The sequence below is a fragment of the Heloderma suspectum genome, chromosome 1 (assembly GCF_057233095.1).
Source record: "Heloderma suspectum isolate Gila_16-S chromosome 1, 16-S_ref, whole genome shotgun sequence".
Classification (NCBI taxonomy): Eukaryota; Metazoa; Chordata; class Lepidosauria; order Squamata; family Helodermatidae; genus Heloderma; species Heloderma suspectum.
The window spans coordinates 366,687,720-366,715,507 of NC_139458.1; the positions used below are offsets into that span (position 1 = coordinate 366,687,720).

The 27,788-nt window shown below is 42.5% G+C and overlaps 2 protein-coding genes across 7 annotated transcripts in view; one reads left to right on the forward strand and one right to left on the reverse strand.

The window, feature by feature from the left end:
- Window positions 1-27,788, forward strand: part of TBCE (tubulin folding cofactor E) — a 40,429-nt gene that overhangs the window by 9,149 nt on the left and 3,492 nt on the right. For 3 of the 6 annotated variants that reach the window (XR_014786794.1, XM_084828173.1, XM_084828174.1), the window contains exons 3-13: window positions 294-378; window positions 1,596-1,791; window positions 6,797-6,881; window positions 11,271-11,370; window positions 13,341-13,443; window positions 14,386-14,462; window positions 16,266-16,358; window positions 17,276-17,340; window positions 17,420-17,484; window positions 24,452-24,604; window positions 25,293-25,446. Coding sequence is in view for 4 of the 6 variants with exons in the window: in XM_084828173.1 (XP_084684299.1) it covers window positions 294-378; window positions 1,596-1,791; window positions 6,797-6,881; window positions 11,271-11,370; window positions 13,341-13,443; window positions 14,386-14,462; window positions 16,266-16,358; window positions 17,276-17,340; window positions 17,420-17,484; window positions 24,452-24,604; window positions 25,293-25,446 (1,176 nt within the window). In the remaining 2 variants the exon portion in view is untranslated. The remainder of the gene's footprint in view (window positions 1-293; window positions 379-1,595; window positions 1,792-6,796; window positions 6,882-11,270; window positions 11,371-13,340; window positions 13,444-14,385; window positions 14,463-16,265; window positions 16,359-17,275; window positions 17,341-17,419; window positions 17,485-24,451; window positions 24,605-25,292; window positions 25,447-27,788) is intronic. The other 3 variants (XR_014786795.1, XM_084828175.1, XM_084828176.1) reach the window with 2 other exon arrangements.
- Window positions 23,819-27,788, reverse strand: part of B3GALNT2 (beta-1,3-N-acetylgalactosaminyltransferase 2) — a 57,214-nt gene continuing 53,244 nt past the window's right edge. Inside the window, exons 14-15 of the transcript XR_014786796.1 lie at window positions 25,264-25,299; window positions 23,819-24,515 (exon numbers count right to left, since the gene is read on the reverse strand). The gene's annotated coding sequence lies outside the window, so the exon portion shown is untranslated. The remainder of the gene's footprint in view (window positions 24,516-25,263; window positions 25,300-27,788) is intronic.

Below are 27,788 nucleotides of genomic sequence, written 5' to 3' on the forward strand. Positions count from 1 at the left end.
GCTAAACGTCATGCAGAAATTTATTTTATTTCATTTATATCATCAGCAACGTTGATGCATCAGGTGCATGTCCTGGCATGCCCAGAGTTTAATAAAGTGTATTGCTCTAACCTAAGATTTTTCTCCTCCTTCGCACAGTAGAGTAAAAATTGCAATATTCAGACAGCGTGGCTTGAAAGGAGTTGCAGGCTTAGTGACTTGTGGCAGTTGTATTGCTTCATATAATATTCGCAAATGATTTTCCCCTCATTTCAAATCTTGCATTTGTGAAGCAGAGTTTATCATTGCATTAGGAATTTGGCTTGGAGTGGAATGGGATGACCATCAAAGAGGAAAACATAATGGCAGTCACGAAGGAATACAATATTTCAAATGCAGGTGAGTTAATCTTGAAATACACAGGACGTTTTGAGCAAATAAATGAACGGCAGGGGCAGGGAGAAGATGAAGAGTTAAAAAAAGTTTTCATTGGATTCTTAATTATATCTCATTGTAATAATTCTGAATCTCTGTTTGGTATTCGTATGGCAAATTCAACAATTTATTGGCTTAGTAATTCAAGTGCCTTTACTCTAAGACAGGGGCACACAACCCTTGGCCACTCCAAGTGCAGTTTGCGAAGCTGGCAGGACCCTACCCACTTTTACCTACAGCCCAGCTGGACAGCAGAGGGAAAAACACTTTTCTGGCATTGCTATTAGCAACTCTGGGACAGCAATCTCTCTGGTGGATGGGAGAGGTCAAAACCTTTCCCAGCTGCAGCAATCCCTTTCCAGGATTGCTGCTCTCTGTAGTGGCAGAGAGTCAGCGGTCTTGGTGGCAGTCGATGCAGGGTGAGAGAGGCTTTCACTTCCACAACCTTCCAGCAATCCCTGGGTCTCAGCTACCGGGATAAGAGATTTAAACCTCCCCATCCCTGCTTGCTGAGAGGGGGTGTGTGTGTACACATGCACAGCCACTCAGCCAACGCCAGATGCGGCCCTCGGAGCCAAAAAGGTGCCGCACCCCTGCTCTAAGTGATAGGTCTGTGAATCTTCTTGGGGAAGGGTTGATCCAAAGTAGTCCAGTGTCTCACTGCCCCTGGACAACAACAATTCCTATGGCATTGCACAGCTCTGGGAAAGCCAGGAGAGCAGGAGCAAACGGAGGCTAACTCCCACCACCATCACCACGACCACCATCTGAAAAAAAATAGGTAGCTCCCACCCCACAGGGAAACAGAGGGATCACAGCTACCCACTCACCCTCAGTTCGCCTTCAGAGAATGGTGGGAAGTGGGTGCTTAATTCGAATCCTGCAGAAGAGCCCAATAGGATGTGAGCTAAGCACGTGCCTTACCTACACACACACATGACACATGCATAGGCCCTGTAGTATGGAGATTTATAATACTGAAATCTTGCAGGGCTATTCTAAATATTATTGAGGATCACAGCACTGTACTTATTTATTGCGGTTTTATCTCTTCTTACCAGAAGCTTAAAATGTAATACATAATTTTGGTACAAAAATGTTATAGAAGTTTCAAAAACAGAAACTTTTTGTTAGGAGAGGGTTCTAAGTTTATTTTATTCCCTGTATTGTTTTCCTTCCAGGCACCCCACGGGGGGATCCTTCATTCGTCCAAACAAAGCAAATTTTGGAGTAGACTTCCTTTCTGCTGTCAAAGAGAAGTATGGATCGAATGAAGATGATCAAGATGCTCAGCGTGGAACAGAAACATTATTAGTCTTTAGAAAGAAGGCCGTGGAAACTGTTGGGTTTGATTCCATTAAAGAAAAACAAAAGCAAGTATGCTTCCTTTGCAAATGAGCAGCCTCAAAACATTTAATATGTTTCTGTCTCTTTGATCACATTTATTGCTGTGTATATGCCTGAAGAACTGACTTCTGTGCTGTTGTTGTACATGTATACTCCATTCTTAGAAAGTATATGCTGTTGCCACAGCAAGTCTTATGCACATAGAGAAGGAAATTGGATCAGGTAAAGCTCAGAAGTTGCACTGAGTTCAGTGTGGCTTACTCCCCAGAAAATCTGCATAGAATTTTAGTCAATATCTTGACGAAATCATGCAGTCTCAAGATTTGTCTGGTTATTTCAAATGAAAATGTGAAGTTCTTTTTTTCCCCACATCTGCAGCTCCTGTCCACGTGCAGGACTTCTGCCCTTATTCGCCTTATTTTTCAGACTCACCTCTGGCAGTTGCTGGGGTACATGAGCCGGGGGGTGCTATTTCACAGTGCATTTCACTGTGGGCTTCCCAAAGGCAGCTGGTTGGCCACTATCTGAACAGAATGCTGGACCTGATGGACCATTGGTCTGATCCAGCGTGGCTCATCTTACGTTCTTATGTTCGTCTTTACCTATGGAACACACCCTCTTTGAAATCGCCTTTTTCTAGAAGTGATGGGGTGGGACAGTTCTTTACTTTTGGAAACATGCTGCCTCTTGGGCTTGGGCAGAATCGGCTCATAATGACAACAGAGAGAGGGGCTTTTCCCAGACTGGCTTTTCCCAGTTTGTTTAGCAGCAAGCAGCATCTCAGCAGATCTCTGGTCAGAAGACCACAGTGACTCAGTATAATGTTTTTGAAATACTTTTTCTTCATCTAACGTGAGTGGATTGGGAGAGAAAGCTTTTATGTTAGGTTAGGTTTTCCTCTTTCCTAGAGATATGCTATGCTTTGTCATCTCCCCCTAAAGGAGTTGGCCCAAGTCTGATCACCTCTCCCCTTTTCAGGGGAGGAAAGGACAATAGTGGGCCTAGGCCCCAATGTGTTTTAATCTGGATCTGGATTACATCTTCGTCTATCCCTTCTTTACCCACACCAGTTTTCACCAGGGCATTAGGTTGCTGTTGACCATATTACATTCTTTCATAATCACTAGTTTGTAAATCCAGATGAACATCTCACTCTGAATTGGAAATTCTGGGGGATTTCAGCGTTCACATTGAGGCTGCTTAGTCAGGAGTAGCTCAGGATTTCCACCATGGCAACCGTGGACCTGTTCCAGTTAGTATCTGCCTCTATGCATGTAGTAGGGTACACCCGTGATTTGGTATTCTGTTCTGGTGAAATTAGTGCTCTGAAGGAGGAGGAGTTACATGTGGCTCCATTGTCATGGACAGATCACTATCTGGTTAGCTTTGGATTGACTACCAGTATGGACCTCCACAGGGGTGGTGGACCCCAGACACCTGATGGATCTGGATGGCTTCCTGAATGACTTGTGGAATGTCTTGCCTCATTTGTCAAAGCCCTGGTGGTTGACACTATTGCTCCTAGGTGCCCTCTCCTCACTGGTAGACTCAGGGTTTCATTGCCCTCGGCTGAGGGAAATGAAACAGGAGAGATGACAGTTCGAGTGAGGATGGAGGAAAAAAGAATCAGACTGAATGTGAAGTTAAGAGTCCAATTGAAGATGTGCTGTGGGCAGCAAAGAACACTTGCTTCTCCACCACCATCATATCTGCACAGAATACACCAGCAATTCTGCTCAGCACTGTGGGATGCATTTTTCACCAAGATGCTGCAGAGGGGAAGCCAGAGCGGTCAGTGGCTTACTGTGAACATTTGCTTTATTATTTATGGATAACGTTACTCAGATCCACCTTGACTTGGACTCCAAAATTGGGGCAGGTCAGATTGTTGTAACTCTGGAAACTGCTCATCCAGATGTTGGAGATAATTTTCATCTTGTACCTCTCAAGAATGTGGACAGGCTGTCTGGAGCAATGAAGGTTACCACCTGTTTACTTGCCCTTCTTGGCTCCCTAAATCAGCCAAGGCAGGACTGATGCCATGGCTAAGGGGAGATGTTGAATGCCTCTGTGCAGGAGGCATTCATCATCACTTTGTTCCCTTTGCTTAAAAGAGGCAGTAATAAGTCCTTCCCTTGACACAGTAGATTTGACTCATCATAGGCCAATCTCAAGTGTACCATTCTTGGCCAAGATTATAGAGAAAGTGGTGGTGTTGCAGCTCCAGACACATCTGGATGATACCGCTTATCTGGACCCATATGTCTTTTATTGTGTTTTTAATGTATGTTTTGTGTTTTTGGGCTATGTTTTAATTAAGATTTTGAATCTAGATTTTATTATTGGCCACCTTTGAATGCTTTATTTTTCTTTGTGGAAAGGCGGGGATTGAAATGTATTTAATTTCTATTGGGCTTTCAACCAGGATGTGGAACTGAGACTGCTTTGGTCGCCTTGGTGCATGACTTATGCCAGGAACTGGATGGGGGGTGCACAGCCCTATTAGTCTCTAGGAGGCTTTTGATACCATCAACCATTGTATCCTTCTGTACTGCCTGGCACAGCTGGTCTCTGAGGGCACTGTTTTGCAGTGGCTCCAGTCCTTTCTATTGTGTCATGTCCAGGAGGTGGTGCTGGGAAATTACAGTTCTGCCTCATGGGAAGTTCATTCGGAGATTTGGAGTTAGGTGTCACCGATATGCTGATGTCACCCAGCTTCATTGTTCCTTGTCACCTAATATCAAGGAAAAGGTCAATACCCTTGAATGTTGCCTGGCTTCGATGGCGGGCTGGTTGTGAGTGAACAAGCTGAGGTGAAATCCAGACAAGACTGAGCTGCTGCTGGTCATTAGAAAGCCTGTTGTGGGGATTGGGGTTCAACCTGTTCTGGAAGGGGTCGTCCTCCTCCTGAAAGTTTAGTTCTGTAGCTTGGGAGTACTTACTTATCCTATGCTGGCCCTGGAGCTTCAGGTGGCAGCCATGGCAAGGAATGTGTTTGCACAATTATGTTTAGTTGCAACTTTTCCTTAGCTGGTCTCATTTGCCAACGGTTATCCATGTCTTGGTGGCATCATGCTTAGACTACTGCAATGTGGTCTGCGTAGTGCTACATTTGAAAAAACTTCAATTTGTGCAAGATCTAGCAGTAGGCTGCTAACCACTACCAAGGCCTTATTACATCATTATTGAAAGACCTGCACTGTTTGCCCGTTGTTGTCCGGGCCCAGTTCAAGGTGTTGGTTTAATCTTTTAAAGTCCTAAAATGTCCAAAATAAAGTCCATTTACTAAGAACTGCAGGAGAAGCCCTCCTGAGGCCCGTTTGGCATGCAAGAGAGGGTTTTCTCCTGTGTTGCTGCCAAATTGTGGAATGCCGTCTCTCTAGAATTACAGTTGGGGGCCCTCTTGGCTTTCAGAAAGGATGTTAAGATACATCTGTTTATAAAATAAAAACAAAAGATTGGCATCACTATTAATAGATCATAATATAATCAATAAATGGAGATATGTTAACCCCTAGGACTTGCCCACACCAGGGAGAACAACCACTCTTCCCCACACACGTGAATCCCACCACCTCTCATCCCTGCTGCTATCTGTTATTTGAGTAGCAGCAGGGATGCAAAGTGGCCTTGGTCAGGGTCCCAGTTCTGTGCCTCTTCCCAGCATGGAGAAAAAAGGGGGTGATGTCATGTCAGTTGGTGTGGCTCCACCCCTGACATCAGGGGTGAGGCAAGGCCAGGCCACCTGACATCATCCGGCCTATGGTGGGCCTAGTGGGGGGCAGTGTGGCTCCTCCCATCCCTAAACAGTTCTGCATCCTGTATTGCAGCATCAGACCACACACCTTTAGTCACCAGACTCCTGTTATTTGAGAAACAGGCAACATATGCATGGAGACTAAACCAAATATTGTTACAGAGACAGCCCACAGCAAACACTCTGGAAGAAAATATAAAACATGTTTTAATTCAATACAGAAGAAGAATAATCCTTTGCAACTATCTGGCATACTATGAACATTGTTGTTTGAGAGTTGTTTTCCACTCCAGCAAGCTATGGAGTGGCTTCAGACAACATGACAAGCTGTGCCCAGGCGGGTGATTAGGTAAATGGCGCCCAGTATGTGCCATGGCTTAAACAAGACACCATGGCTTGCTCAAGCAACAGTGATTGTGCGAACCAGGTCACTGAAATTGTCTAAATGCAATTCCTTCTGTTTTCAGCTAAAAACAAAAATGTTTTTTTAGAAGCATTGTGCTGTGTGAAGAATTACTTCCTTTGTCTGTCCTGAACTCCCACTATTCAGTTTCATTGGGTTCTACTCACCCAGTGGCAGTTAGAGATGTGTTGGCCTGAACGGCCCTTCCCTGGTGATATGAAATGTTTTATCATTATCACAGGCTTCTCTGTCATCAAACCCCTTATGTATTACAATCTAGATTTTTCAGCATCTCTTGGCCCAGAATTGTGTATTTAAACTCACAGCTAACAACATTTCTGTAATTGTTTCAACTTTAAAAAATCAGTAGCATATTGATATGCAATATTGGGTAGCTTAACCTTTTTATCTGTGTAAGTAAGTTTGAAAATAAGAAGGCAACGCTATGTAGTAATGGAGTATTTTAAGTCTTGTGGCGAGTGTTCATTTAAAAAACAACAGACTAATATTTGACAATGCAGAAAGGGAACTCTGTTTCTACTTATTAAAATTGTAGGAACATGAGTTGAGGCAGACATGTTCGATTCCCCTGCGCCATTTGTATTAGATTGTTCTTTGGGCATATCCACACTGCTCTGCGGTACTGTGCTGTTTTCAGTTTCTTCTGTTTATATGATCCCAGTAGTATGAGCATAGAGGTCACATTATGGATTCTTCAGAGTGATTTTTAGTTCTTCAAAAATCATTTTAGATATATTCTTTCCAAAAATAATTATATTAGTTGATTAATTTTTTTAATGTCTGTACTTTCAGATCTCTGTACCCTTTTCACTATTATGTACTATATCATAATGAGACACTTCTCTTGTAGGCAGTTGAGTACTTTGAGTGACATCTCGGTAGATGAATGTGCAGTAAGTCTTGCTGGTCAAGAAGGAGAAATCAGAAGAACATGCCCCAGTATCCTTTTTTAAAAACTGTGCTAAATTAGGTGCCATTAATTCTTACAAGTAGTTTTTATTTTAGAATTCTATCCTGAGAGCCCTATCCATTGCATAGGCTGGGTTCACAATAATGCTAACCCATGGTATGGGTTGTTGAATTCTGGGTTGTTGTGATATGCAAACCCAGCCATGCTAACAAACCATGGTTTGTTAACCATGAAAAATCTAGAAAGGGAACAGATGGTTTGTTGTTGGATTATGAACTCTGGGTTGTTTAAGCCATGGGTTGTTGTTATATGTGAACCCAGAACTGTGGACTGTGCATGAGTTGTTTCATCAGGCTACAGAAGCAAGAGTGGTTAAAGAAAAACCCAGCCAGTGTACATGCCAGTACTATTGTGCTGCAAAGGCATTTGGGATATAGGCAGGGAGCAGGCGAAGGAGGGAAACACAACCCAGGGATTGAGAAAGCAAACCACGGTTTGTTTGATTGTCTGCCAGACAAACCCTGGATAGGGCAACAAACCATGGGTTAAATAAACTATTTGTTAGCATTATGTGTGAACCAGGTCATAGTGTTGATTGCAAGCATTGTATTTGGTTAGGAACGTAGGACACTTCCTTATACCAAGTCAGACTGTTTATCTATCTAACCCAGTATTACAACCTAAGCCCACAAAGTATATTAGTCTTTTCTTTTCAACACCTACAATTACCACTTAGCATTGTCTTTTGAAAGAAACTGAACTGTGAATTATGGAGGACAAAGGAGAATTAAAAGGAGCAGATCCTTGCTATTTTGATCCCAAGCATTTAATACAGCTTCATGAACGTCATTGCAACATTTAAATTTGTGATACAACTTAACCAACTAAGGCTGCAGTCCTAGACTCACTTACCTGAGAGTAAGCACCACTGAACTCAATAGAACCTACTTCTGGGTAGACATGTATAGGATTGCACTGTAAATCCAAGAGTACAGCAGAATTGGTTTTCAGCGGACTTCATGTGGGACTGTAACATGAAGCTGCCTTAGTCAGTTCTACTGCTGCTCTAGTGCATGCAACAAATCCCCAGTAAGAAGTTGTATTCCCACATATGAAAGGCAAGGGGCCTGAAAGGTAACAGCCAGTTTGTCCTTTCACTTGGCAATCTGAATTTAACAATATTATGAAGCTGTTCTTGCTGCTTGACCAAAGTACTTTTTGCGTTTGGGATGTAGTGCAACATGGCTTGAGCCTAATTAGAATCAGACTGGGGCTCATATTTGAAATCCCTTGAAAACAGTAATGGTTAGAGGTGGGTTTTATTTGATTTGTTCTATTTCTTAAAAACAGATCGACTACAGAAATTACTAATTTATTAAGGAAATTTGGTATAATCTCAGGATATAAGGTGAATTTCTTAAAAAGTGGATGAGCTTGAATTTAGAGGGGAAAAAGTTGAAGACCAAACTTCTGAGAAATACTTGATGCCCTGGAGGGAGTCACAAATTAGAGATCAAAATAATACCTACATTGGAGGATCTAGTAAAAGCAAATCATGAATGTTTATTAACTAAGCTGAAAAGCTGATTAGATGGTGGTCAGGTTTAGGAACTTCATGACTGGAGGAAATGTCAATCTTACAAACGAATGTCCTTCCACCACTATTATTATTATTTTTATTTTTATTATTATTTTTATTATTTTCTAAATATCCCTTTGTTAGCTCCTGTATCGCCCTGGCCATGGGCACTGAACTCTTAGGTTAGAAGTGCCAAGATAGTGATAAATCAGACTCAAAGGTTTGCTTACAAGGAGACTTTATTGAGTAACTTACAGCACACAGGCGTATCCAGTGGTTGGATCAGACAGCTTCTCTGAACCCTGAGCCACTGGGTACAATGGGTCTTATACTCTACAGGTTAGCAATAAGCAGCGTAGCAGCAGCACGCGCCCCTAGTATTCATTCTCAGCATAAACTAAGAGCACTTGGTTCTCAAGCATAGCCACCTGCAGCTTTAAGGTAAACAAACTCTGCTTCTCAGGCTCATCAGTGATAAGACATTCTCGTCATTAGCGAGGAATGTTCTGAGAAGGCTGTTATCGGCCTTTTGACTCATCTGCACAAGCTCAGAGGCTTACTAGCGTGGGAATTACACCAATAATGAACTTAAGCAAGCATTATGGATCTCTAGGCCCCTTTAACACTATAAATGACTTGACTACGCGCCTGGGGCCAATACAGCTCCTTGTTAAATAGCTGGGGTAAGTTATTACTTGATTTTTTTTACTTGTCCAAGAAAAAATAACACATAGCAGGTAAAACACTTTATATAACAATTGGACATGGAGGATTGGAGTTTGCTCCCACTAAAAATTATTATTATACAGCTATGTTATTGTATATTATTGCTTGGTTTATGCTGGATACAAAGCTAATATTGGAAGAATATGAAATAGACATTCCTTTAGAAAAATATGCTTTAGTATTGTAAAAAAAGAGGATGAGGGAAAGTTAAAGTCCATTCCATTTACAGAGAGTATACAGTATTATGATTAGGTATTAAAAAGAAAATTATTGCCATGTTTATCACCAATGATGGTAATATTTTATAATAAAGAGATACAGGGCCAATAATTTTAGGCAATACACAGATATGGAAAGAAGCTGATAGTAGAATTGATGATATGGTGCAAAACTGAAAAATAAATATGATGATTATGATTCTGTGTTAATGGGTAGATATAGATTACCTTATTTTTAGTTTAGGGATATTGTCAATTCATTAATTACATAATTACAATTCATTAATTACAGTTACAATTCATTCTGTAATTGAATACAGACAGTTCTGAAATTGAATGCAGACATTCTGAATTTCCAAAATTAACCTCTGCTAAATAAACAAAGGGCATGTTAGGGAAAATGTACAAATTATTAATGGAACAAAGTGAAAAATGTAGTTTTATATCAACAGAAGTGAGAAAGAGATCCAGGGCAAGAGATCTCAGAGGAGGCCTGGAAATGGATCTGGGGAAAAGTTCCATCAGAAGCTGTGTGTTTAAATTTAAAGGAGAATTTGTATAAACTTTTTTTTAGATGATATTTTAACACCCCAAATTTTAAGATATATCCTGAAGCAGAAGATATATGTTGGATATGTGGAGCAGTGAGGTAATACCATGTATTCTTTGGTATTGCCCAGATATTAAGATCCGTTGCAGGAGTGCAAAAAGCGCAACCCATGGACCAATCCTGGTGCCCACCCCCATGATCTCCAGGAAAAAACGGGGGAAAGAAAAATACTCTAGAAACAGGATTTATGGTTCCTGCCATAAAAGCCTCATTTCTAGAGCGTCCCTATAACACCCATAGAAGCTGTGCTGTAAGAACAGGGCTTCTGTGGCAGGAACTATAGAGCCTGTTTCTAGAGCATTCCCCTGTTTTTTCTGGGGTTTTCTTAAAAAGTTCAAAGTAAGAGACTGTAGGATATCGGGATCCTTCAGCAAGAGAGTGGATTCGCCTCTTAAATGCTCTTGGGTAGAAGGTGTGTGTGTGTGTGAGAGAGAGAGAGAGAGCAACAGAGAGAGAGTGCGAGAGAGCTGTATGTGAATGTGTGTGCGTGCATATGTGTGTGGCCCCCACTGCTCCAGCAGACACCCAATGCGACCTTGGGGCCAAAAAGCCCTTGATCTATTGGAAAGGGGTATAACCTGACTTCCAGGTATTGTTTGGAAAGGTGAAGGATGAGGTGACTTTGCAATTCTACCAGCCATTAACATTTAATTATAACTGGAAATAAAAGGGGATGGATTTGAGAATTAATATATCTGTTAAAACTCACAAATATTAGAATTAAAGAGGATAGACAGGGAAATAAACGTGTTATTGAAAATTGTATATTTTTGTTATGTGCTACAATAATAAAGAGCAGGATAATGTGCAACCATATATTGTATTAGGAGTTTTGTAAAGGAAAACAATTAAGTGGTAAGGTAATTTTAAATGATTGGTATAATAATATGGAGAATTGTATAGATTGATATGTGTATAAAATTTGATATGAAGTTGTATAATATGTAATAATAAAGTTCCAGGGGAGAAACCCCTCCATAGTACTAATGTTCACATCTAAAGTCACCTGAAGTAGGAAGCATACAAGAATGCATAAAGTAGGAGTGAGTCTCAGGAATGATAGAATTAACTCAGATAATCTAAATTATTTGCACTTAACTTCCTGACTGAGATGTTGGGGGAGAGCCATACGTTTAACTTAAGCACTACCTCTTCTCAGGATGTGGCAAGCTGTACTAATGGCTCATTTAAACATTGGTTCTAAAAGCAGCAATATACAAGCTCCCTACTTTTTGAACTCAATTTTACAAAATTTGTATACGCTTTTCCTGATATGTATGCTCAGATATCAGGCGAATAGATCTATCAAAAAATCTTTTGTCCTCTTGGAAGGAAGTGGTAGATATTGCGTGCCAACTTGAAAGACTAGAAACTCTTAATCTCAGGTACTTACAAATATTTCATGACTTTGGGGTTGAATCTAGAGTTCCACTCAGGATATGCTTCCAGATCTCTGCCTATTCCTCCTCCTCTTCCCCCCCCCCCGAAACGTTGTACCAGAGCATGTGGGGTCCCTTGAACACTGTGGAAGATGGTGCAGAGGGAATCAGCAAAAGTCCCCTTCCCCACCTTCCTTCAATGGAAGCCTCCGCTGGTTCTCAATCCCTTTTGAGAACAGAAGGAGCTCTTCCATTTTGTGGATAGTCTGGACCTAGCCTTAAATCTTTATCTTTGCATCTTTCTTCTAATACTTGCAAAAACCAAGAAGAGAACCATTCAGAATGCTCCTTTTGTTAATGTTTGGAGTCAGCTGTTAATGGGGACTGCTTGTAGGCCCTACTAGAGTCTGAATACTTTCCAGATCATTTGCTTCTCGGGTACAATGACATGCTTTTCAACTATTGGTTCTTTGAATTAAGATTATCGTATGCTAGCAAACAATATGTATATGTTTGAATCCAAGTGTTGCAATAGAGAACTTCTTAGCCTTAGTAGCAGTAAAGGAATTTGAGTCCTTTAAAGGCTTTCTAATGCTTCTGTGTAAAAAGTAAGAACCTTAAAACTATGTATTTATCAAATCAAATTTGACAGTAGTGTGAAGCAGCATGAAGAACTTCATATGGGTTGGGCAAGGAAGCTGGGCTATTGCCAGAGGAGTGTCACTTCATTGCTTTCACAAAAATCTTAAGACTCCTGAACCGAAGACCCTAAGGGCACAATTCTATGGCCGCTAGACAGCGGCTAGACAGCTATAGGATTAGTCAGTTTCCAGGAACCAACCTAGGAGCCTGTGCTCCGAGGTCAGTTCCTGGAGAACTGCCTCCCTGCCCCCACCGCCTTGTAGGCAGCGTGGATCATCCCCAGGCTCTGGGCTTGTAAGAGCAACATGGAGCGGGGCAAAAGGGGGTGTTCCCAGGGGCAGGGAGGGGCGGGGACAGTGAAAGCCTCTTTACAAAGCTTCCTATGCGCTATCCATCCCCTGCCCCAAACTGCTCCAGCTAGACAGCCGAAATCAGCCATCTAGCTAGTCATGCAGGGCGACCAGAGTGCAGAGGAGAAGTTCCCCTCCATGCTCCACCCACCGTGCATTGGATAGGTGGTTGCCTCCGACTGCAGAGGTGGCTACCTATCCACATAGGATTTCTCCCTAAACCAGGGATGTCTACACAATACATAGGAAATTCTTGATCAGATCTCTCAGCATTTTGGTTTTTAATTAAGTAGCAACCGGGGGCTCTTCAAATCAGTAGTGGTAGAGGAGGGTTTGGGGGTTTTTTTAAACCCTTTCCCCTGTGCTGTTTTCCTGCACTTAAATCTAAACAAACACAGACATGCTGATCATGGCTGTGGTTTTTAGATAACGAGAATGGTACAAGGGAAAGGATTAAGCCCAGAGAGCTTTGGCTAGTGGGCAGAATTGAAATGTAATGAATGGATAAACAACCCCCCTCCCCTCTGTGTGTGGCACAGTTCCAATCAAACTGGAACCCCTTGTAGCTGCTCTTTAACTAAAAATAGAACCATTAGGAGACACAATAATGGATCTCTTCTGTGGCTTAGCCCTTAATTTGGAGACTTAAATCCTAAGATAGTATCTTAGCACTAGGTATTACTTGCAAGTTTGTCACTTTGTGGTGGGTTGGAATCTTTGGCCAGGCGTAAAAACATTTTAGCTTAATCTGTTTCTGAAATGCAACGTTTGCAGAAATATGTTCAAATACATCGGACTGCTTCCAATTAATAGTTAAAATATATTTAATGTAAAACCAGCATAAATAAGAAATGATAATTTACATAAATTTAACAGAAGGGATATAAAACCTTTGGGGAGGGCCTTGGGCCTAAGATTTAAAAATTGTTGTAAACTTGTTCCATTCACTAAAAATGAGAAACTTCTCTTCTGTTCTTGGCATAGTGACAACAAAATGAGATTTCCATCTTCCTTACCACCCACTTCAACAGTATTTTGTAAACTGAGGGTTCTAGCAGTTAATCGAACAGGGGTGACATGGACTGAGGTAATTCACTTTCATTCTTTGAAATAGTTTGCAGCTATATGTTAATCATATAACTTTCTGCCCAACCCTGGGTTAGAACTGCTTAAAGCAGCCATATCACTCTCCATATTGACATCAGACCACCTTTGCTTACGTTTTGCTCTGGCAAAATCAATAGGAGAAGACTAAAGGTTCTGGACAACTGATCCCAGTAAAATGATTTAATTGTATTACCATTGCATACCAAGAGGAAAGATATAAGCAAACCAATTATGACTGTTCCTTTTCCAGTGTAGAGATATCCACATGAAATTTACTTGAGAAAGATCATGGGCCAGTTCACACGATTCCCACAGCCCACTGTGGCTTCTTTAAGCCACAATGGTTTGCAGCACGTGCTGGCTGCCATTTTGAAAATTAAAGCCGTGGTGAGTGGGTGCTGTGGCTTCTTATGTCATGTGAACCCGGCAAGCGGGGGTTTATACAAGGGTTAAACAACCTATGGCCACTCAACATGATAAGCCACGGTGCCCACGAACCATAGCTTGAATATTCAAACGGATGGTTGGTATGCACCACAACCCATCTTAAGTAAGCCACAGTGGGCTGCGGTGATCAGGCCTAACAACAATAAGGCTTAATCTTGAGCAAGCTTCAAGGAAAATGTTTTACACCAAAGTAAAGGTCTACCACATATTAAAAACTGAAATCCCAGCCATTAAAAGTTGACTATTTTCTTGCATTTTTGATGGAAGGTTAAACCTATATTTGGCTAGGCTACTCTGCTGGGACAGCAGAAAGTGGCTTGCAGGCAAGACACTGAGGCTGAGAAGGAGCTTCCCCAGTCCTGGGACTAAGGTCTGGACCAGCTCTGGAATTAGTGAAGCTGCTGCTTTGTTTGCATGTGTGCCTATCAAGGTACAGGAATTGCAGTTCTTGTATTAAATGATGTTTTCCCATTAGGTTCTTGTATGTGCTGTAGGATGGCCAGCTCTTGAAGAACTATCCCTTGCTTCCAATGATATTTCACTTTTAAAAAGGTATGAGGGTACCTGTACATGCTTTGGCGGTATGTCTGAACCACTTTATTGCCTCTGTTTGGTTAAAAATAAGTCAGTTGGCTAGCCAGAAGTTATTACATCTAGAGAAGCTTTGATCAGTTACGTATAATCATTACTACACAAAGAAATAGCAAAACACTTTAGGACAGTTAAAAAAAAAGGGGGGGGTGAAAATGTTTACAAACAGCTTTATTCTTGCCACTGGCAATTACAAGTTCATCCAACAAAAGCTGTGTGCAGTATTTAACTGTTACCCCTTCTCATGAAAACTGAGATATTTTTCATCTCATGAGGTGATTTTTTTTGCCCCAGAGTTGTTATGCTGTAATACAAAAGAACCCTTAGGAGTTTTCCATTCATATTTCACATGAAGTTAGTATGGGTCCCCATACTCTCAAAGACCTTGTCCCAAGGGGAAAAAAACCATACATACAACTAATGCCCTGTGCTTTTAACCCATGACCCCAGAAATGCGTCAAAAGTAAATAATTCCACGTATATTTTAATAAAACAATGTTTATTGAAACATGTATCAGACTTTAAGTATATTAGAGTTGCTAGCTAACAAAAATAAACATTTTAAATTCAACATTAATGAGGATCCAAACCTCAGCATTTCAGTTCTCAGTATTTCGACTCAAAGAACTGACCTAAAGGCAATTATCACCAGTCTGGTAGCTGGTGAGGTGCATTTTACAAACCGTCTTCCCACAATTGTTACATTGTTCATGTGTTTCCCAGTTGTGGGAAACTAGTTTCCTTGCACAAAGGAAGCAGCACTCAGTTTTGAGTCCTGTGCTACATTCTGCAGCACATGTAAGATGGTAGCCCAGGACATTTCGTGCTGCTCTTAGGTGCTTGTTGACGTGCTGGACATCCAAAATTTTTTTCTTGCGTTGGCATCTGTGAATTCTTCCCAGACTCATAGATGTCAACTATGGAAGGGAACAAGTACCTTTGGAAATGGTTATCTCCATTCTGAATTGTTGGACATCCAGACAGTGGAACGGGCTGTAGCAGCAACATCTGTCATGTTGAAAAACAACGCCAATCGCCACTGTTGGTCTTTCATTTGCAGCTGTACACTCTCACTAGGTGGTCTAGATTGCCAACACCACTCCTTGTTACATTGTGACAAAACTTAAGTCTCCACACCAACTGATTTACATTGGCTGGGTAGAAATTACCGTAATCTAGAACGGTGAGTTTGTTTTGCCAGGCTATAGAGGCAGCGTGCAAGAGCAGTAAAAAAGAAAACAGCTGGTCTTCATGCCAGTGCTACAGTGCTGCAGAGGCATTTGGGATACAGGGAGGGAGCGGGTGAAGGAGGGGGGAAACAAACAACCCAAGCATTGAGAAAAGAAACCACAGTTTGATAGTCTGCCAGACAAACCATTGGGTTAAATAAACCATGGGTTAGCATTATGTGCAAATTAGATATTAGATAATGCTAATAGATAATGCTAATCTTTCCTAGCACCTTAGGAGACATTTTATTCTACCTCTAAGAGCTGGTAAGACCTTTTGGTTCTTCATCAAGTACAAATGAAGATTGTGGTCTGTGGTCATTGAGCTCTGGTGTAGAGCAGCTACAACATCCAAATAGTATGAGGAGCTCAAACAAGCAAATCAGAAATCAGCAAAGCATGTAGTAATCAACACATATTATAAATTGGCAGACAGATAAGAACTTCCTTTTTTGTGTTTTTGTTGTAGAGAAGTTATAATACTTAAATTTTTTAAAATGATCTTAAATATGGTATTTCTCCCCCTGCACCCCAGACCTATTGATGTCCTACATAACCTGAAATGGTTAGATCTTTCATACAACCAGCTAGATGAAAATCAACTTCAGCTGATTGCAGATCTCCCCCGGTAAATACACAGCAGTACTGTTAACTTTATTGCCAATGAAACACTTAAATCATGGTTAAGGCCAGCAGGGAGAAGTTGTGCTAGAGAAGAATGGCTGGGAGGTGGGGAGTATGCGATTCTACAGCCCTTTCTGATCTCTTAGATGTAGAAATATTTCATCTGCAGTGCACCAGCTCTACATAAAGATGAAGCAAGAGTTGCAGTTCTCTGCAAAGCTGTATTGACCAGTGCTTCAAAGAACTGGTGTAGAGTTCTGCCACAGGGCTCTACCCTGTGGCCTTTCCCATTTTTCAGACTTTGAATATCTGATGCTGCAATTCTATATTTATATCGGAATAAGCCCCATTGAACTCACTGGGGCTTATTTCCACATAGACTTGTATAGGATTGAGCTGCTTGTTTTTATTTTATAGTCATTGTTCCTTTTCTCTCTTTTTTTGAGAATAATTTTATGGAAGCTCAAATAAAATGCTGTTGTGCACAGAACACAAAATCAGGGGAGGCAAACTATGCAAACTATAAATGAACTATGTTTGTTTATACCAGGCAAAACCTCCACTATGTCTCCAGTCAAAATGAGTTTGCATCTATGCTTTGAAGCATTTGCTACTGAAGACCTTTTTTGGATACTCTTTTTTTCCCCTAGAAATGCATTTGGTGCTCTTACCTTCAGCTTCCTCAAGTAATTTCTTGCCTTCCCCTGACGTTTATTCTGGGTGTGTGTGGGGCCAGGAGTGTTGTACGTTTCATTGTACCGTTCTATAGAAGAGCCTCACTTATTAGCATGTATTGCATTGTGATTTGATTAACTGTATCACAATGCCTGTTCTGATGAACGATTTCGTATAAGTTGTTGCCTATGAAATCTAAATATTAGCTCATATTTTAACAGCTGTACTCTGACTCTTAAATTTCAGGTTAGAAAGACTAATACTTTTAAACAATGGAATTTCTTCTATATGCTTTCCTGATGCAGGATTTGGTATGTAAATTGAACAGTTATATTTTTCTGTATTTTAATTCTTCTTTAATGTCTCATCAGTTTATTCTCCTTTTTGCAGGTTGCAAGACTAGAATGTTTCCTTCCTTAACACATCTTGTATTAAGCGGCAATAGAATTGCAGAAGTAAGTAAAATATCAGCGTCATGAGATTGTCAATAGAACCCACCTCTGGAATGTGGATACTCTTGTATCTATTACAGGGATCTGTAACCTTTTGGGGCCCATTTGGCAATTTGAGAAACTGTACTGGGCACTACCACAAAATAGGAGGCATGGGTAAGTCATAAAGTACAACTAACCTGCCCAAAAGACTGAGTATAAGACAGAGGTGGAGTCTTATCCCCAATTCATGGAACAACTCATTTGAACCCACAGTATTCTGCTCCAACAGAAACCTAGTTCACATTAGGCAAACTTTCTCTTTCCCCTCCCCTCTGTCAGCCAGCTCATTCTCCCATCTCTTTTTTCTCTCTCACCCCAGATCACCGTATATACACACAACAGAGTGCGTGCACGCACTCTGTCTTTCACCCTAGATCACCATGTTCTCTCGCTCTCAACACACCTCCCTTCTCACTGCAAGCACATGAAAAACCAGTTTCTCTCTTTGTGGATCTCTCCAAAATATCCCTTTTCTCTTTGGATCACCCCAAATCTTTTCTCTTTGTCTTTCTCACACATGCAGCCCACATCCATTCAGACATACAAGCACACTCCCTGACCCCCCTGCAGTCTTACCCCTGCCCTTCCTAGCCCCCACCTCACAAGATTACCAGACAGTAGCAACAGGAGTCCCTTTTTCTTCCCCCCTCCTCCTTCTTGGTGGCTGAGTGTGGTGCAGACGAAAGCGCCAGCCTGCAGCTGCCAGCCATCTTCATTTGCTAAGAATATCTCTGAGCCCCATGTGTGGCCCAGAGGCATTCAAGGGAAATGAAGATGGTGGCAGCTGGAGGCCCTCCCTTTGCTAAGCAGCGGTCCCAGCTCCCATTGAGAAAGTGTTTTTATTCTTTCTAAGTTGGGAGGGGTACAGTGCCTCAGTGCATGCCAACGAAGGTATCCAGGGGCACATTGGTGCCCACAGGCACCACTTTGTCTTCCCCCAATCTATAACCTATCACAGCCCTTATGCTTTTAAACTTCCAATCAATTGAAATTGGAGAGTGGAAATTGTATAATGTCAGGTTAGGCCATTTGGTTGGCAAGGTTTTGTGGCATAGATGATGCAAGTGGTCAACATAGTCAGGGTTGCATCCTCTGAGTGACTTTCTATCACAGATAATTAGGTATTCAGTTGTTGGGAATTGGGTGTGGCCCTCCAGTATGAGCAGTACTTGTATAGCCAGATTGAAATATTAATACAGCATCTTCAGAATCAAGACCTCGGCTTTTATTGAACATGTTTTATTTGATTTCTTCATTGGTAATATGTTAATCTCATACATAGCCTTAACATAGTGCAGGGGTTCTCAAACTCTACCCTCAAGGACCGCTTGAGAGAGCTGAAAATGAATGAGCCCCACCAGTCACAAGATGGTGACAGATGGAGGCGGAGTTTGGCATAATCTAGACACATTTCAATCTGGGTTTCGTACTGGTTACGGGACTGAATCAGCCTTGGTTGCCCTGAAGGATGACCTTTATCGAGAGAGGGACAGGGGGAGTGCAACTCTGTTAATTCTGCTTGATCTCTCATCAGCTTTTGATACCATCGACCATGGTATCCTCCTGGATCGACTCTGTGGGATGGGTATTGGAGGCACTGTGTTACAGTGGTTCCGGTCCTACCTATGGGGCTGATTTCAGGGAGTAACACTGGGTGACTATTCCTCGGCCCTTGGCAATTGAGCTATGGGGTGCTGCAGGGTACCATCTTGTCCCCAATGTTGTTTAACATCTATATGAAGCCGCTGGGAGAGGTCATTAGGGGATTTGGAGCTAAATGCCATCAGTATGCTGGTGACACGCAGCTCTATCTCCCTGTGACATCTGAATCAGGAGAGGCTGTGCAAGTCCTGAATCAGTGCCTAGACTCAGTAATGGGCTAGATGAGGGCCAGTAAACTGAAGCTGAATCCTGGCAAGACGGATGCCCTGTGGGCGAGTGGTTCCCAGGTCTGGGAGATAGGCTGATTACCTGTTCTGGATGGGGTTGCAGTCCCTCTCAAAGATCAGGTCTGTAGTCTGGGGGTACTCCTAGATCCATCATTGTCGCTGGAGGCCCAAGTGGTCACAGCAGCTCAGAGTGCCTTTTGCCAGCTTTGGCTGGTTTGCCAGCTATGGCCTCTCCTGGACAGGGATAGCTTGACCACGGTGGTATAGGCATTAGTAACCTCAAGACTGGATTACTGCAATGCGCTCTATGTGGGGCTGCCCTTAAGGCTGGTCCAGAAGCTGGAGCTAGTGCAGAATGCAGCAGCTTGGCTGTTGTCAGGAGCAGCCCCTTTTCAGCATGTAACTCTTCTGCTGAGGGAACTGCACTGGCTGCCTATTCACTACCGGGCCAGGTTTAAGGTATTAGTACTAATGTACAAAGCCTTAAACAACTTGGGACCAGGATACCTGAGAGAGCACCTCCTTCCTTACCAACCTGCCCGGTCACTGAGGTCATCAGAGGGCATGTTCCTGGTGGTTCCACATGGAGCTATGGCCTGGTTGCAGTCCACCAGGAAAAGAGCCTTCAGTGTGGTGGCCCCCTTCCTGTGGAATTCCCTGCCTTTGGAGGTCAGGCAGGTGCCAACATTGTGTTCCTTCCAGCGCCTCCTGAAGACGTTGTTCTTTCAAGAGGCCTTCCTTGCATGACCAGCCGTGGTTTATTAAATTCCACTTTGTTGGGGTTTATCTTTTTAAAAAATGTTTTAACTCTTTTAACCTGTTGTTTTATTCTTTTACCATAGAATAAAATCTATCGCTCCGAAATCTTCTGATGTGGAGCAGTATATACATATTGTAAATAAATAAAATAATCAGCTGGCAAACGCTGATATTTTATATGGCTATCTAATCCCTCCTTGGAAATTCCTAAATTCTTTGTCACCGCAATTTCCATGTAGCAGGGAGTTCCATAATTCGGCTTTCCTCAAGTTAAGTACAGATATCAGCTCTGGAGATAGCATTACTCAGCCTCCCCATTTTGGGGAGAATTTCCTGACCAAGAGGTTCTGGGTTTCCAACATAGTACCGGAAGTACAAGCTGGGTTTAGAAGAGGCAGAGGAACTAGAGATCAAATCGCCAACATTCGCTGCATCATGGAGAAAGCAAGAGAATTCCAGAAAAACGTCTACTTCTGCTTCATTGACTACGCTAAAGCCTTTGATTGTGTGGATCACAACAAACTGTGGCAAATTCTTAAAGTGATGGGAGTACCAGACCACCTTACCTGTCTCCTGAGAAACCTGTACGAGGGTCAAGAAGCAACAGTAAGAACCAGACATGGAACAACCGAGTGGTTCAAAATTGGGAAAGGAGTACGACAAGGCTGCATATTGTCACCCTGCTTATTTAACTTATATGCAGAGTACATCATGAGAAATGCCGGGTTGGATGAATCAGAGGTCGGAATTAAGATTGCTGGGAGAATTATCAACAACCTCCGATATGCAGACGATACCACCCTAATGGCAGAAAGCGAAGAGGATCTAAAGAGCCTCTTGTTGAGGGTGAAAGAGGAGAGTGCAAAAGCTGGTTTGAAACTCAACATTAAAAAAACGAAGATCATGGCATCTGGCCCCATCACTTCCTGGCATATGGAAGGGGAAGAAATGGAAGCAGTGACAGATTTTATTTTCTTGGGCTCCAAGATCACCGCAGACAGTGACTGTAGCCATGAAATTAAAAGACGCTTGCTCCTTGGGAGGAAAGCTATGGCCAACCTAGACAGCATAGTAAGAAGCAGAGACATCACCTTGCCGACAAAGGTCCGTCTAATCAAAGCTATGGTTTTCCCAGTAGTAATGTATGGATGTGAGAGCTGGACTATAAGGAAGGCTGAGCGCCGAAGAATTGATGCTTTCGAACTGTGGTGCTGGAGAAGACTCCTACGAGTCCCCTGGACTGCAAGGAGGTCAAATCAGTCCATCCTAAAGGAAATCAACCCTGAGTGCTCATTGGAAGGACAGATAATGAAGGTGAAGCTCCAATATTTTGGCCACCTAATTCGAAGAGAAAACTCCCTGGAAAAGACCCTGATGCTGGGAAAGACTGAAGGCAAAAGGAGAAGGGGACGGCAGAGGATGAGATGGCTAGATAGCATCACCGATGCAATGAATATGAACTTGAGCACGCTCCAGGAGAGAGCGCAGGACAGGAAGGCCTGGCGTGCTATGGTCCATGGGGTCACGAAGAGTCGGACATGACTGAACGACTGAACAACAACAACAACCATGGGCAGGCACCTCTTGGTGCCCACCAGACTTCCTGCCTCTCCTGATTTTAATTTTATTTCTTAAGATTATTTTAATATTTTTTTTAAACTGGGAAATTGCCATGTTGCAAAGCAAAGTGCTGCCCTTTGTGTTTAAGGTCTTTATTTGAGTTCAAAGGGGTGGTTTTATATTTCAGAGCTCAGACCCCCACCTCTGCCTTGTATTTAGGTTCTTGGGCTAGTTACTTTTCTATTAGTTTCATCGGTTTGCCTTCTGGGAAATGAATGTTTTGTGACTGGCTATGCCTCCACTATAGGAGCCATTTTGTAAGAGTGCCCATGACACTATCAAAATTCCTAATTTGCCCACTGATCCAAAAAAGCTAGGGACACCTGCTCTAAATAGAGAAAAATGTTTATTTTATATTGTTTTTCTTCTCTCCCAACATGCCTTTTAAAGTCTTACCCATCTCGTCATTTCTTCTCCCCTTATTCTTTCATACTAACTGCCCCTGTCCCCAGTTTCTTTCATCCCTCCCTTCTGCTGCTTTTACATTCACTTCCTCCAATAACAGCTTCCCTTCCTCTTTATTCCCAGTTTTTAAAAAAATTGTCATTGTTTATTATGTTAAAAATATTAGCCTGGGTATCTAACCGACGCTTTTTGCAGCATCTGACTATGCAGTGTGCGTGGTGCGGCCACACAACAGGGTGGTCAGTCAAAGAGGCACTGAGCAGTCTGCAGCACTGAGGCCACCCGAAGGTTGGGGGGTTGGACTCGAGGGTCTTAAAGGTCCTTTCCAACCCTACTATCTTATAATTCTATGAAGGTTGGCTGAGACCGCTAGTGGGTCCCAGCCCACAATTTCAGAAACACTGACATAGCGAAATGAACTATGTGCAGTAATATATAGAAATCTTATGCTCGCTGTTGCATCTGGGCAAACAAGCATTAAAGTGTCTCTGCTGTTGTTCTTGTGCATCCATTAAGTCTTTGTTATGAGACAAGGATCATAATGTACTCTGAAGAATGAACTGACAGTTAAGGAAAGCCATAAAAATGAAATCACAACCACTACCAAGTATAGTGCCAAGCCTCAGATAAATCTATTGGGACTTTCACCTCCTGATTATTGCAAGTGGCTGTTTTAGGTTTATTTATGCAAAATCTGAGAAACTCCCTGATTTAGTCCCCTTTGCTTGGAGCAGATGAATAGAGTTAAAGTTACTCAAAATTAGGGATGTACGAAAGTCACTTACCTTTTCGAAAGGTGACATTCGTGGGGGGGGGAGGCGCTCCATCCCTCCCCCCGCAATTCTCTCTGGCTGGCTCCGCTCTGTGGAGATTCCGCGGAGCCACCGGCCAGGGCCGCCCACAGCCGGACATCCAGCCACTGGGCAGCCTGCAGGGACACAAATAGCGGCTGCCGTAGCCGCCGCCATTTGCGTCCCTGTATTTTGCCCTGATAGGCTATGTAAATATTTACGTAGCCTATCATGGCAAAAAAAACCCAAACAGCGAACGCAAATGGCGGCGGCTACGGCGGCCGCCATTTGCGTTTCCTTTTTTTTTTTTTGCCATTGTAGCCTACGTAAATATTTATGTAGGCTAAAACAGCAAAAAAAAAGGGAACGCAAATGGCAGCTGCCGTAGCCGCCACCACTTGCATTCACTGTTTTTTGTTTTTTTTTTTGCCGTGATAGGCTACATAAATACTTTATGGCGTCCCTGCGTTAGCCGTGATAGGCTACGTAAGTATTTACGTCGCCTATCATGGCTATATGGAAGAAGCGAATGGCAGCCGCAGACGCAGCCGCCATTCGCAAGTCAGCGTGGACGGCAGCAGGTAGGTGCTCCGTTCCAGGCCCATTTTGCGGGGCGGGGGGGGCTTCGTTCCACCACGGATTTTGGGGGGCCGAATGCATTGGCATTCGGCCTCACTGAGATCTGTGGCGGAATTCTCTGACATCCCTACTCCAAATTTTGACGCTTCACCTGTGTTGTAGTAGCTGAAATAAATAATGAGACCAAGAATGATTTGATTCCCTAGCATATAGACTTTGTCAGGGTCAAGCCACAGTGACTAAACAGCGTGTAAATTGTTAAATGAATCAAAGGAATTTATTTATTCATTCATTCATTTAATTTATTTATTACATTTATTAATCGCCCATCTGGCTGGTCACCCAGCCACTCTGGGTCATGTACAAATATTGTATGAATATTCATTCATTTCATTTCTATACCACCCAATAGCTGAAGCTCTTGGGATGCCATTAATTCATTGTGATAAACTGTCATTACAATGGTGGCCATTATAGGAGTAGAGCAGGGGAGAGGAACTGAGTTGGGGGTGCAGACAGGTGATGTAATGGGTGCCATTGCCCCTGGCATCATTGAAGCTGGTGCCTCGTGTTGAGATTGCTTTGCCCGTGCTGCATCATCGTTGATGGGGGAACAAGGGCAAAGCAATTGGGAGGGTGAGTGGCATCCTAAGGGGAATCCCTGTTGTCTCCAATCATTTATAACAGCTCTTGGTAAGGGGGAAGGGAATTAACAGCCCGTTCCCAAGCCCCCAGTAGACTCCTAGGAGTGGGCCTCAGAGGGCGCCAAAGCCTCTGTGGGCCAAATTAGGCCAGCAGGTTCCCCTCCCTTGCGTAGAAGGGTGTGTGTGTTTTGTTTCAGATGTTGGTTGTTCAGTGCCATGCTTTCGCATCTTCTCATTTCAGTGGTCAGTTTTCAATGAACTCGATAAGCTACAAAGGCTTCTATCGTTGGATTGTCGGAATAACCCTGTAATGGATACAGATGAAAATAGAGAGACTGTGAAACAGCTTATTATTGCCAAAATAGGCCAGTTAAAGTTTTTGAACAAGTCTGAGGTATGTCATTTGTTTTCAGTCAATATCACTAGAAAGGCATGAAGGGCGGCGTTTTCTGAAAACGTCAGACACAAAACATTAATATGGTATGGAATTGTTTTATAGCATAATCAGTTTTCCTAAACAACTACAAATGCGATTGCAGACAACAGCCATAAAGAGTAAAGTTCTGCTTTTGACAGTGCTGCTGAGAACTTGGGTCATATAACCTTGGATACTGGAAAAGCATCCTGTTCCTGAAATTATGTGTAACTTTTGACTGTGTACAGAACAACTTGCACCATGTAGGAGCAGTGAGACGAGTGTTGCTTGTTGAAATGCACACAACTTGGCTCCAGTACTATTCCAACCATGCTGTCTCTCCATGTATTTCCAATTCATGTAATTCTGTATCTTTCACTAAACTGGGTAAGGTGGCAATAAACCATCCTGGCTTTGACATCTGGGTCAGCAGTTGTTATATCCTATCCTGGACTTCTGCTGTTGATGCTCAGGACTTGGACTTAAAATAAGAATTTAAGATGCCTATTTCTATGGTAAACAAATAGTGTTTAAAGGTACCTCAAATGAAGTTAGTTTGCAGAGAAATGCCATAAACATTTTCTAAACATCTTTTGATCAAATATATTGTCCTTATATAAATTGGTTTGGCTACTCACCAGAGCAATACATGCTTGTTTTTCCACAGATCTTTCCTGAAGAAAGGAAGGGAGCAGAACTTGATTATAGAAAGAAATATGGACTTGACTGGTTAAAGGCTGGTGGTAATCAGGATCCAAACAAAAACCACCCAAGTGAGGAATTTCTTGCTGCCCATCCCAGATTCCAATTACTCTGCAAGAGTAAGTATAGTGCTAGTAGAAGGAAGATGTATTTTCCTCCTAGCATTTTGTCTTAAGTTTCCAGCTGGTTACCTGCCTTGGTGTAGGCCTTTCACAGATTAGTAGGAAAAGGGAAGTGTTACCAGATTTTGGGAAGCCCCCTCTACCACCTTGGCTGCTTTCTTTCCCTCCCTCCGTAGCTTACCAAGGGGGATCAGGAAGGGGTCCCTTTTTTCTTTTTGAAAAAACTCTTCTAGAAGGGTTGGTTGTACACTGCAAAGTGAAGCACTGGCCAAGGCTCCAGAGCAGCTGCCCACCAACTTTATTTCTTTTTTGCTTCTGGGCTCCTGGTGGCAGCTGAATTGGAGTTGTGACTGGTTCACTTTGCAGCATGCCATGCTGGGTGCTGATGGTAGGCCTTTTTGCTGCCACCACCCATCATCTGCCACTCCTTCTGGAGTTTCATTTGGGGGCCTCCTGGATTGTGGGGCCCCAGACTCTTGGAGGTGGAAGAGGAAGTCAGTCATTACATCTTGGAATCGCACCTCTTCTTGCTGCAAGCAAGTACAGTTTGCTAGGACCGAAAGGGGGAGGGACTACTAAACTTATCCAACACAATACATTTCTAACAAAACACTCGGGAGAAAATATCGAGGACAACATGATAGCACATAGATGGAAGTTAGAACTTCCTAGTTTTCAGAATTGAACATCTTTGTTCAGAAAATTTAACAAGTTGATTGTCTTCCCCTTGATACTGCCCTGGAATGGGAATTTACAGATAAGAAAAAAAATCCCTTTCTCCTGAGGTGCCAGAGGGAAACCGTATTCATATCTGGGTTGTACAGAAGCAGTGTTAGTCCTAAGTGAGTACCATAACCAGCAGCTCTCAGACAATGTAGGCACCACTCTCTGTCACATTCCTGTAAAATCCTGCTTCAGCTAAGTAAAATTTGTCTATTCTTGTAAAGGTTTTTGTGGGTACATTGTTATATATTAGCCATGGGTTTCAAAAGAAATTGAAACAAGGCAAATAGCACCCTTTTTAAAGTTCTGTTGAAGTGAACCTGCTAGTAGCTGAAGACTTCGTTTTAAACAGATAAACACACACATTTTTCAATTAAAATGTTTTAGGGGGCCAACAGTATAAACCAACAGCAACATATAAAAATCCAGCTGATAAAGTACACAGCTGGTAAAATAATTGAAAATGGATATCCTGGGCATATCCATTAAATTAACAGCTCTGCAGGCCAGATACCCGCCAAAAGAGAGAGGTTTTTACCAAAGGCCATCTGAGAGGGCACAGTGGGCCTCCCTTAGTAGCGAGTTACAGAACGTAGGTTCAGCCACAGAAAAGGCCCTCTCCCACATCTCATCCCAACTTGGATATTGGTGGGACGTGAAGAAGAGCTATTGACCCAGTTTGCAGATAGTGGCTGGGTTCACACAACATGACAACCAATACTCAGGACTGAGTATGGGTTGAGTGTGTGGGTTCTTGTCGAACTGTGGGTTGTTGCATTGTGTGAACCCAGCTGTGCTAACAAACCATGATTTGTTGTCTACAAACAGCCCATGAAGAGAACCCCTAGTTTGTTGTTGGGCTGTGAACTTTGAGTTGTTCGTGGTTAACAAACCATGGCTTGTTAGCACAGCTGGGTTCACACAACACAACAACCCATACTCAACCTTGAGTATGGGTTGTTGTGTTGTGTGAACTCAGCCAATGACCAACTATGGGTTAAGCAACTCATAGTCAGGGCCACACATAAGTGAGCAGGTACACTGCCTCCCTCCCACCCACTTGCCACTTCTGTCTTCATCATCATCATCATCATCACCACCATCATTTAAATTATATGCCACTTTTCCACAAAAAGTGCCCAAAGCGGCTAACAAAACAGCAGTACAACAACAAAAAAGCATACCAATACATCATTATAATAGGACCTTATTACAATAATGAACAACTCATTTCACTGATACTAACATAATAACATTTCAGATTAATTACAAAATAGGCAAAATTAAACATTACAACACAATATGTTTTCCATCTGCTTTCCTAAACAACTCGGGAACACCCTGTTTCTGGGTTGTTCGTCATGATGTGCAAACCCAGAACTCTTGGCTGTTGAGGGAGAAACAACACAGAGTTTGAATGAGGAATTCCTGGGTTGTTCACCAAAGCAGATGCAAAGCAGAAGTGGTGAGTGGGTGGGAGGCAACTCACTTGGGCACGGCCTTGACTAACTATGGTTGTTTTAACCCATAGTTCGTCATTACATGCAAATTGGGTCTCTGTAAGATGATCTTAATGAACTACTAGTGGCTACTAGTCCTGATGGCTATACACTCCC